Source organism: Toxorhynchites rutilus, chromosome 3 (genome assembly GCF_029784135.1).
Source record: "Toxorhynchites rutilus septentrionalis strain SRP chromosome 3, ASM2978413v1, whole genome shotgun sequence".
NCBI lineage: Eukaryota > Metazoa > Arthropoda > Insecta > Diptera > Culicidae > Toxorhynchites > Toxorhynchites rutilus.
Genome location: NC_073746.1, coordinates 244,770,713 through 244,783,240, shown reverse-complemented (window position 1 = coordinate 244,783,240; position 12,528 = coordinate 244,770,713). Strand labels below are relative to the sequence as shown.

The following is a 12,528-nucleotide window of genomic DNA, read 5'->3' as shown; positions in this document are numbered from 1 at the left end:
GTCAGGCAGCAATCCACACGTATTCCATGAGTCACGATTGCATCCCGAAAAAAATACTGTTTGGTGTGGTTTATGGTCCGACGCCGTCATTGGGCCGTACTTCTTCCGTGATGATCAAGACCGGGACGTTACTATGAATGGGAATTGCTACCGCTCAATAATAACCGAATATTTTGGCCCGAATTGGATATTGGTTTCAACAGGACGGCGCCACAAGCCACACAGCGAATTCAACAATCGATTTATTGAAAATCAAGTTTGATGAGCGTGTTATGCCACGAAATGGCCCAGTCAATTGCCGGCACCGATCGTGCGATTTGACAACGTTAAACTATTTCCTGTGGGGCTACGTCAAGTCTATGGTCTATGCCAACAAGCATTTCTATTTAAATTTATTTTTTATTGAAAAACCCTTCATTTTTGAAAAAAAACAATTTATCTCCTGTTTATTTAAAAACATTAATAAAACAACCTTTATATGGATCGGGCACCGCTGCAAGCAGGTCGATGATTTGCCCATGTTGGCAAAAAAGTGGCGTCAAATTGTCCATCAAACACATACAAATGATTGATGAAACGATTGCAAATTAACATTGTATTCGATCCAATATTGGCAGGGAAAGCGAAATGTGGGTCGATGTTCCCTTGGATATCGAGATATGGAGAGCAAGATGGGTCTATGGTACTAGGTGAGGCCGTCTCGTCACTAAGTTGGTTAGGGGAGCGGTATATGAAAACAGTACGGAAGAAAGCAGAAGGGGAATTATTTGCTTGAAGCGTGAAAGTATCACTATTCACTCGCGAGACGCGACACGGAACTAGGACACAACACTTATAATCCTTACAAACATTAAAATGGTTAAAATTACCTTTTTCGTCGACCGGTTTCGGGCTCGATGTTGCCCATCTACTGGACGGTGTCCGACTGGTTACGATGGAGCACTAACACATATTCATACGGTTATCAGTACTTGTCGAAGATATAGTTTGCTGAGTTATCAGCTTCGTCAGATGGAAGAGTTGAGATGATATTGGTGCATCTTCTTCATTCATAAGTGGGGAATCGCTGGTTGAGATGTACATTGATTCCCATGCATTCAACTGTGAGGCTTTTCGTACATTTCTAATAATTTTTGCCTTCTCCGAGTCTACGCAGTGGGCTTGAGTTAAAGCATGTGCTGCCACACTTGATTCGCTGGCTCGTTCATTATCCACCGCATTCTTATGTTCACGTAGGCGGATTTTGAATTTCCGACGAGTTTGACCGATGTATACACTAGTACAGTCTTTGCAGGGAATCTGATAGATCCCTGATTTTTCATCCGGTGGAATTCTATCTTTCAGGTTGCACAAAAGGTCTTTCAGGGTGCTCTCACTTTTGTACACCACATGAAATCCGAGCTCTGCAGCATGGTAGATTCTATTTTTCTCCGCTATGTAATCATCTCTCTCCATTGGTATGTTGAGGAGACGATACACCATGGAGTGGAAGGCTGCTTGTTTTTGTGCGCCGAAGTGATTAGAGTCGGAAGTTATATATCTATTCGTAGACGTTGGTTTACGGTATATCCCAAACTTTAGCCGATTATCTTCCTTCCGGGTAATGTACAGGTCCAGAAAAGGAAGTGTACCGTCTTTTTCTTTTTCGACGGTAAACTTAATCGTCCTATGTCGGGAATTCAACAACTCCAACGTCTGCTTCAAGTAACGTTCTTTCACAACTGCGAAGATGTCATCTACATAGCGTCTCCACATTCGAGGGAAGAATTTTTCTTTCGCCAACTCTGTTTCAAAATCTTTCATGAAAACCTCCGCTAAGAGTGGCGATAGCTTGCTACCCATACTGAGACCGAACGTTTGCTTGTAGAACTTTCCCCTGAACGAAAAGAAGTTCTGATTCATACAGGTTTTCGTTACCAAAAGATATGCGTCGATCTGATTGGGTGGTACGCGTTTCCGTTCCAGATGTCTGCGCAAACTATTTACCGCCTCTGTTACTGGCACGTTCGGAAAAAGAGCTGTAACATCGAACGACACCAGAATTTCCCCTCGCCTAACCTCGAAGCCTTTAAAAAAAAAACGTGAAAGTATGTTGTTTGGTTTTGTAAAAATGTAATAAATGAATTGAAGAAAGGGTATACCCACGTAAATCAGATTATGATAGCTTGAGTAGTCGCGATCTTACAGGGCTATAAAGTTATTACAAACTATGTTCCGGACAACGTGGTAACGAAGGAGATAATGCTATTTTTATCTATAATATATTTTTGTAGTCATAGATTGATTTGACTCAGGCTTATATTTATGTAGGTCTTAACTATTTAGACTTGTGTTTAAAAATGATACATGATGACTCTTTGTCTTCTTCTGCATGATTGAATAAACAGAAGAAAAGGATAGTAATGGCTTTAATGGTATTTTTGTGTACATTTTTGAACAGAATGCGGTACCGAATTCTACCACGTTATGTCATCTAACCCGTTTAAAGGATACAAGTACATACGGGAAACGGTTTTTCCCAAGCATCCATTTGATGTATCAAAAGAGATAAAAATACAGATTTTGAACAATGAGAAACTCAATTGAAATGCAATTACTACACACAATCACAGTCCTATGTCAAGATCCCGTCCGTGCCCCTAGGCTCAGACCCATCCACTTTTTTTTCGAGATGACACCAGATCTCGGCGTTTCATGCATTTTTAAGTTTTTGGCACTGAAAAAGAAATTCGAAATTCGAGAAATTTTCCAAATTTCCTCCCCCCTTGGAAGATTTTCGAGGATCAAAAAATCAAAACTTTGAGCGCTTTGAGGTTTTGGTTTTTGTTTTTTATTGATGTTTGAAAAAGTTTTTATCAAAAATGGCAACTTAGAGATAAGAAATAGATATTGTTACACGTACAATGATAATAAGAATGAATTGTCGTGGAAAGACATTGCAGGAAATTGCAGCTATAGTTGGAAGAACCCACTATACAGCAAAGAAAATCATTAACAAGTGGAAATACGAAGGAACAATGGAAAAGCTCCCGAGTAATTGTGCGAACATTTCGAAAGAACCCTTAGACAAACATTCGTAAGTCGACTACCGAAGTAGCCGGCGCCATTCGAAGACCTACAAGCACATACATTGTCCGGAAAGTACCATACAGGAACAATCTGAGTGGTCGTGTTGGCCGTAAAAAGCTTTCTATCTCAAAGGTGAATATGAAAAAAACCACTACAGTTGGCTAAGGCATATGTTAACAGACCTAAGGAGTTCTGGAACAGGGTTTTTAAACGGATGAGATGAAAGCCAATCTCTTTGAATCGGATGGAGAACAGATGGTGTGAAGGAAATCAAAATTGGTGCTCCAACGATTAAGGAGATCTGGGAGAGTGTTCTGTTTACAGTCACCAAAGGGGGCCATACCAAATACTAGGAGATTGATTTTTTTTATCTGTTAACATTTCTGAACTGATTTTTATTTCCTTCTTTAGAAAAACTTGAACTGTACACTTAATTTTGCAGCGTCTGAATGGAAGATTTTTTGTTTGTTTTCAAAACATGAAATAGAAATGTGATCATTTTATTTTTTTTCTTATGTAGTGATAAGATTAAAAAGAGTAAAAATGATCAATTTTACGATGAATATAAGTCGCTTTTAATTATTTACATTTAACCCCGAAAAACTCAAAAATAACAAACTAATACGGGGTGTATAACAGTTAGACTGAAAAGTTCATAAGGTTGACGTTGACGAGAAAAAACCGAAAGAGTACTATAAAAATGGTATCACTATAATCGCTGTATCGCCCTCGAAGGCAATTATGTTGAACAATTAAATCGAATTTTGCATAAAAAATAGTTTTACTGTGTTACCTTATAAACTTTTCAGCTGAACTGTTACTTAATTTTCCGATTCACTGTATGTATATGAAGTCATAGAATTTGCGTGACAGACTGGCCGATGTTGAGTTGCATTCATGTTACGTCATTCTTATGTTTGTTATGGGTGCCTTGATCAATCATTGTTCGACTGATTGATATTGTATTGGAATGATTAATACAAATTTGCCATCTGTTGAATCGGATATGTCAGCCAAAAATATAAACATAATAAAAATATAAAATTCTCAGTTACTTTCTAAAAGCTTCATTTGTGCGTTGTCGGTTGCTCGGTGGGTTTTTTGCTACTCGCTACCGAGTTATTTCAATTTTTTTATTTTAAACTGGTGAGTAGCCCCATTCATACGAATCGGATGTCAAATTCCGTGGCGTGGGTGCGTTCGCCATTGTTCGTTTCAGGATCCGTTTGACTCGCATCCCCGAGTGACTAACAGCGTGTAGGTAGGCTTTGGGGTAACCCATGGATATCCTCCGTAGAATACATAGATTCCTCTCGGCTACTTTCTCAGGTTCCCCAAATATAACTCTCCGCCGTTGCGATTGGACTTCGATAACAAGTACATGCGATTAATAATAGAATATAAAGTTGGTACAATTCATTTTACAGGTTTTCTTTCTCAGGATACTTAAAGATAATGCCACGTGTCATAACACGAGATTCTATGGTTTTAGTTTCGTCGAGTGGTCGATCGTAATCCACAATATAATCTACAATTATTTATCTTATTTATCTGTTATTTATTTATTATTTATTTATCTGTAGATAGTTTGTGCGTTCTCTTTTCACACTCCAGCGCGAACGAGTGTTGAGTGAAAAAAAACTGCTCTTCCATCTTATTACGCTCGCACATATCATCATATCACTGCTCCCAAGCGTCATTCAGCGTGTCTTATACTTTTTTGAATATTTCAAGTAAGGTAACACGGGGTGATTTGGTCATATGGGGTGATTTGGACCACCCCTTTATCTCAAAAATTACGGCTCAACTTGGATTTTCTATGATGTCATTTCCTTCTATTGTTGAACCGTATGTACCTAAAGTAAAAACACTTTGGTAAAACTTCACAAGTAGAGGGAAACGGAAACGGGAAAAAAATACATCAAGTACTTTGAGCGTCAAAAAATGTGAGTTTTCCGATCGTGGTTTTAAGGTTTTTCCCGCTGATTAAACAAACTTTTCGTGTATTGTGCACTAAAGTTCTGTTCGCCTACAGAAGAGGAACAATTTGATGTAGCGAAACTGTAAGTTTGACAACAATAAATGAAATTAATTGCATTTTAATTTTTGCGTGTTGTGTGGGGTGACATGGACACGTTTCTGTGGGGTGAATTGGTCCTACAGGTTTGAAACTTTTCTTTGGTCTAATTGACTCCAGATGCCGCTGAATTACAAGAAGAGGATGGACAGACAACGTTGGAAGAAGGATGAGCTTAAAAGAGCAACTCAGGCCATCGAGAACGGATTTTCTTTGACCAAGCATCAAAAGTGTTTGAAAATGCTCGACCAACAGTGAAAAGATTCATGCAGAATTCGAGATGGTGTCAATCCAACTTTTCTGTTCTGGAATCTGGCCAAGACACCTGGTATCGATCCCAAAACATTGTTACTGATTGTAACATTATTCCAAAATACTTTACATAAACATAAGTATGTTTTTTTCGATGAAACACACACTGCACCAAATCACCCCACAGACGGTCCAAATCACCCCGCATCAAATTTTAATGTCCAAATATCGTCTCTTTTATTTTATGATATATTTGGTAGATTGAAGCTTAATATAATGATTGGACATTATTTATTGAGAGAGCTCAGTGTGTAGCTCAGTATACAATGTGACATTTTTTATTTAGACCGTATTGGTTTGGAAATGTTAGGCGATTTGCTTAGGTGGTCCAAATTCCCCCCTTTTCCCCTATGTAAAGTTGCTTAAAAGACCCATGTGTTTACACCCATAACGTTTCACTGCTATCTGAGATGGTGCTGCCAACAGCCAATCGAGTTGGCATGAAATTGGCATATGGTGAATCACATAGGGGTTCAAAAAAATAACCAAATTTCCTTATTTGGTACCCTAACAGTATTTACCATAGAGCTGGTGATTTGGTTTGGGGCACTTTTACTTCCTTATCCAGCCAGGCCCTTTGTTAATTTTTACAACTATGGGGCAAGTTGAAACAATTTTTTTCTTGTAATACTTGTAATTACCTAATGTACCGTAAAATTATTGGAATTATTCTTTTGTGACACGTTTATAGATGCTGCACTCGGTTTATTTAGTTTTAAATTTAAATAATATAAATTAATTGTCTTCTTTCATTTGGTCGGTGCTAAGTCAGAGGGGACCAAGTCGCAAAATTGAAAATTTCGAGTTATTGATTACATTTGGTTAAGCATTATGTAAGCTACATACCACATTTATCAGATTTGGAAAATCACGCATACAGCAGGAATAACGAATAGAAATTGTTATGATTGATCAACGAAAACTCCTCATAGTATGCAGTCAAAGCGTACCATGTACCATTTACCATGGCGAAATGGCTCTATATCATGTGCAGACAGAGTGGACCATGTATCAATCATTTGTATATTGAATTTAAACAATTTGTAAGCTCCGAATTCAAACCAACAAAACATTTTCTTGAAGCTAATAGAGGTACCTCGTTGAAATGTGCTTGAACCCGTTAGTGTAAAATATGCACATTCTGAATATATTCAAAAATAAACTTGGTTCACGGATCAGTGAAAAATGCTGGTCTTCAGTGTGAATGATCGCATGATCGCAAAATGTACTATCTCAGAGTGCGATTTAGGCTGTAACGATGACTTCAAATGAATTCAAATTTGAGGATTCTATTGACGAATACTGTCTAAGATGATTGAAAATGGGAAGTTTATGCTTAACATGTTTTTCGTGCAATCATATTCATGCCAGCAGTAGATGCCAGAGACTATTATGCTGAACGCAAACAAATGTTTATGCAGTTCCAAACTCACAATCCTTCTCCCTCTAATTTTCTTAACAAAATGGCACACTTTGACTCACAATTGTTAATTGATTGAGAAACATTTCGAAATTGTACAGTCATAGTGAACCAACTCTTAAAAAATGCTCCATTTGGTACAGTCAGAGTGGACCATGTACGTATAGGCTGCCAAATAACTGCCTTTTTTATCGTGATACTTGATTTTTTTTACAACTATCATACGTCCAAGTATTGCCAGAGAGTAGCTAATATTTCTGAGAAAAATATAGAACGAAAAAATTAAATGCTTTCAAAATTGCAGAGCATTAAACTTTATGTTCGTTTTTCTCGAAATCATGAAAATGTCACATGGTCCGATCTGACTTAACACCGACCATTTACCATTTTATACCTAAATATATCGTAACAACACTTTACCTAAATATATCGTAACAACACTTTAACCACTGAAAGAGGACAGCTTTCCAAACAATCTACTGTCAAACCTTTTCAGAACCGATCAGAAGAGCTGTAGTCAAATGAACAGATTCATACTAAAGCAAGCTTCAGAATGGATAAAGCTATTGTTTGCGCAGTAGATAGTTGTGAAGATTGCCGACTAGTTAGTTTGTTTGGTTCTTATGAAAATAGAATGTAACGTTAGAGGCAGTGGTGTGGCGGGTTACTAGGGTGTCACCCCATTTTCGAATAAAAAATCATTTGTGGATGTCGATAATAAACAAGTGCTTCCCGTCAAGTGCGCTTTCCCTGTCTTGTTGCAGGCACAAAAGAATGCATTTCGCTCAATGTGTTAGAGATGTATGACCTATCGTTGACCCCCCCCACACAACGCCACTGGTTATAGATTTACTGAATATTTAGTGATAGTTATACACAAACAATATTTTACAAGTATTTCAGAAAATTACATCTAAAGGAATGTTGGATTGACTTGAGAAGATTTTTGTAAGATGGAGCTTGCATAGAACAAAAAGTTGATGGGCCTGAGCCTAGGGGCATGGACATGATATTGACATAGGACTGTGATTGTGTGTAGTAATTGCACTTGAATTGAGTTTTTTCATTGTTCAAAATCCGCACTTTTTTCTCTTTCGATACGTCAAATGGATGCCCTGGAAAAACCGTTTCCTGTATGAGCTTGTATCCTTTGACGGGTTAGTTGGGATAACGCGGTAGAATCCGGAACCACATTCTGTTCAAAAATGTAAACAAAAATACCGTCAAAGCCATTACTATCCTTTTCTTCTGTTTATTCAATTCTGCAGAAAAAGACCAAGAGTCATTGTGTATAATTTTTAAACACATGTCTAAATAGTTAAGATCTACATAAATATAACAAATCTAAACTACAGAAATATATTATAGTTAAAAATAGCATTTTCATATTCGTCGTCACGTTGTCCGGGACACTGTTTGTAATTTCTTATGATGTATATTGAGTATTCTATGGTCATGAGTACTCTCTTGGGAGATCGTGTAGCTGCTTCAGCGAATTGATCTCATTGGGTGCTGAGTTCTGCTTATGTATAGGAAAGGGAAAGGAATATGGAAACGCGCATTCGAGGAAGTGAAGCGGGTTTCGTAGGAAGACATATATGGGTAGCATAATATTACGATCGCGACTACTCAAGTTATCATAATCTAATATGCGTGAGCATACCGTTTCGAACTTCTAAACCAGGAGCCAGTTAAATTCATTAATTGCATTTTTTTCACATAACCAAACAACATGCTCGATATTATGATATCCTGGACCACAATTACATAAATTTTTAGTAGCAAGACCCACAAGATAAAAACGTCAATTGAGCACGAATTGATTGGGAAACATACACTATAATAACTTTTATCAGTTATTATCAGCCGTTTTATCACCCTATTATCGTTAAATGGAGAATAATTCATCATACGCATCAACTCACATTGTGAACTAACGCCCTGATTTAGGCAAAAAGATTGCTCTTTCGTCGGGGAGGGAAGCGAGTGGTTAGTGCAATCGAAAGAAAACATATCCATTTTAACCGTCAAATTGTTAACTTTTTTACCATGTTCACTGTTCGTGTTTTGAGCAAAAAAAATTGTATATGGTATATAACACAACATATGACGCAATAAAGATTTTATGCAACATGCGTTTGAAAACTCTTAATGAATCGTTACATTTTTCGTAGAGTGACCCCCCTATATAGAAATCAAAGACATAGTCCTATGTCAAAACATTGGGTGAGCATAGAATTGGAGCGTTTCTGATGGAAAATATGAAAGGAAAGGCATTTTTTTACTATTCCATTGGCCAAGTATTGCTTGTCTCAAACTTTCTGTCTATCTCCTGTAGATGCTGTGCTCGAGTTGATGCGTTAAAAAATCATGTTTTGGAGATCACTCTTTTGGAAAAGCACAAGATTTCGAAATTTATGTTTGATATTTGTTAATTTTCAACATGCACTAGTAATCAATGAACTATGACGTCTGCACTAGTAATCAATGATCAGATGACGTCTTGAATTAAATAAAAACGCTCATCAATAGATCAAAGGACAAGTGAAGGAAAAATGATAATAATCAATCAATTCGTCCACTATACTTTTACTTTTCATGTCGATGATTTTTTTCGATGACCGCGCAACTGAATAAATTTGTGGTTAAACGATCATAGTGGATTGACAAGTTGACGAAGACCAAAAAGATCAATTTTGCAATGTGACGAATCAAATCCATTATATTCTAAATCACCGGTAAACATTACGAACTTTGGTGGCTATCGTAAAAACAATTGATTATATTGTACAACTTTATGATACCCCATACAAGTCTTACACGTGCGTTTTGTGATCTGGTGATGGCTTTGATTGGTGACACGCATCAACTGTTTTGTGCCCAAAAATGCACCATGGTGTGATTAAATCAGTGAGAGTGAAAGAAGAGCGCATTAATTTTACGCTCACAGTACAGGTGGTAACAGCTTCAGATGTTATTGCCGTGGAAATGGTATAAGACTCTGCAGCGTGTCGAAGGAGAGCATCATTCGATCCTGATCACCAGTTCAACTCATATCTTGGAACGGTCAACATGAAGGTGAGTTTTGAGTTGGTTTTAAAAAAAATATTATAGTTGAAATATAATCGTTTTCATTTAAAGGTGTTATTCGCAATTACTTTTGCATTGATGTTGGTACACTGTGCCTCTGCGGACGAAACCAAAAGAACTGAAAAGCGAAGCGCTGATGATATTGAAAAACACGAACAACAGAGCCAGTATGATGATCATCAGCAGCAGCTCTTTATTCAGCCTAAGGAGGAAAAGTGGTCCCAGCCAGATGAATCTTTGAACGAAGAAGAGTTCAAACACCAAAACGAATGGGAGTCTCTGAAATTACAGTCTCATGCAAATGACGCTATACATCACCATGAACTGCAGGGAAAGACTCATAACCACGAAGAATGTGAAACTGAGAAAGAATACGTTCAGCACGATATTGTTCATCATCATCCCAGCCAGAAATCTCATGAACATTGGGTGCCAAAAAATGAAGCCATCACTGAGGAAGAACCACACCATGTATTGATTCAGGATCACATTTCTTCACATGCACCATTGCATCACAAAGTTTCAACGCACATTGGAAAACATGTACATTACCATGCAGATCGACCAGAAGTGCATACCGTTGAAACTACAGCTAGGAAGCCGACATTCTACAGCTATGAAGTGATCCATACTCCGAAATCAGTGGATACAGAGAAGCATCAGACTAATCATCAGTTGCCATCTCCATTAGAGGTGCACCATCAGAACTCTGTGTACCACAACAAACAAACTGTGCATTACCAACCGTCGCACTCACTGGAAATTCCTAACCAGGAATCAGTCTACAAAGACCATGTTGAGAAGCCATCGCATGGGGAACAATACCTTCAATATCACACGACACATGCAGAGCAAGATTTTCACCAGGCTGCTCATCTCATGAGCGAGGCGAAGCCAACACCTCATCATGGAAACCATCAACAATCCTATACAGTCGAGTCTCCGATGCATTCCAAGCCGTATCATCATGATGGTAGCGTAATATTTGTTCAAAAACCTCATCATGATGAGAAACTATATCAAATGGATCACTCACATCGGCATATTGTTGACAATCAGAAGTTCGTCTACAATGCCAATCATGTGATTTCATTGGACAAACCGGTGTATCCAGAGAAACAAGTTTATCATCATGCTGGTTTCTCAATCAAGCATACGGAGCAGAAGTCCATTCCGAAAGAAATTGGCTACTCAGTTCAACAACCTTTGTACGCTGATAATCACATTTCGCATCAACCAAACCACGCAGTGTCGCACCCTGCTGATAATGTGCATTTCGGGAATCACTATCCACATTACAACACACCATCAGGATCGCATATTCTGTTTGCCTCTAGCCACGTACAGAGACCTTTATACACCGAAAAGCATCAAGCCAACCACCTGATCTCGCCATCAGTTGACATGCACAAGCCAGTTTACGGTGGTCATTACAAGAACCTCGTTGAAAAGCCTATCTACCAGCAACATCAGTATGCTTATCACAATGATCATTCGGTGCAATACCCATTGGCGGTTTCAACAAGCAAACCGGTTCATAATGCTTTCGACGGAACTCATGGCAAGAAACATGTGTTCGCCGAAAATCCAATAGCTTATCATATTGATCATCACGTGCCACACTCCGTCGTGGTTCCAGCAGAGAAAGCCACCCACAAGGATGTGAACGTTTTTCGGGTGCCAAAACCATTCAACGTTCATGTTGATAAGCCCTATCCAGTCTATGTGCATCATCCAGTCTACATGGAAAAACCTGTGCCCCTGAAGGTTATTATAACCAATGATAAGAAAAAGAATTCTCTGTGGCGTTAGAGGAAGTACAGCTTATGTTGACTGATTTCTAGTTTATTGTATGAGAGCGAACTCTGAATAAATTATTTATTGAATAGATATTTCAAATATTATTTTCATTGTGTATTGATTGTTCGTTTTACATCATATTCAAGGATTAGTCCTGCGGTAAATCATGACAAATTGCAGAAGTTGCGTATGACCCGGTTCTTCTCTGAATTCGTGGGTCGAGTGAGATTATACATGAGATTACAGGGTGCGCCGATAAAAAATGCGAAAATGTTTTCGTTTTGTTTCAAGTCATTTCGTTAATCTTGTGAGATTTTCCATTTTGTTCGTGCCAGTTATTAGTTTCAAGCATCGCGAAACAACATTGACGGTATTTCATTGTGATCTTGGGAAAATACACGATAAACAAATGCTTACCAGTTTGCTGCTTGCCCAAAAAACGTCATCAGAGATTGTGAAGACCATATGTTGCCATATGGTGTTTCACCGCAGACGAATTCCATGCCAACTCGACTGGCCGTGGACAGCACCATCGCAGATAGCAGTGAAACGTTGTGTTTGTGAAGACATTGGTCATTTAAGCAACTTTGCATATTTGAAATATTCAAAAAAAGAATTGGAATACTTTTTAAAAAAGGCCAAACATGTTGTCTTGATTTTTCACAAAAAATTATGACTTGAAAAATATAATATCTACAACATTTTGGTCAAAGGATGAAATGGAAGAAATTGTTTCAATTTCATTGTTTCAAATATCAAC

At 38.0% G+C, this 12,528-nt stretch overlaps 1 protein-coding gene across 1 annotated transcript; it reads left to right on the top strand.

Annotated features, from left to right (window-relative positions):
- The first annotated feature begins 9,924 nt into the window (after positions 1 to 9,924).
- On the top strand, positions 9,925 to 11,780 carry LOC129774082 (uncharacterized). Its single transcript, XM_055777780.1, has 2 exons — positions 9,925 to 9,956; positions 10,020 to 11,780. The coding sequence occupies exons 1-2, from the start codon at positions 9,951 to 9,953 to the stop codon at positions 11,778 to 11,780; spliced, it is 1,767 nt and encodes a 588-aa protein (XP_055633755.1). The 5' UTR covers positions 9,925 to 9,950.
- Positions 11,781 to 12,528: the final 748 nt, after the last annotated feature.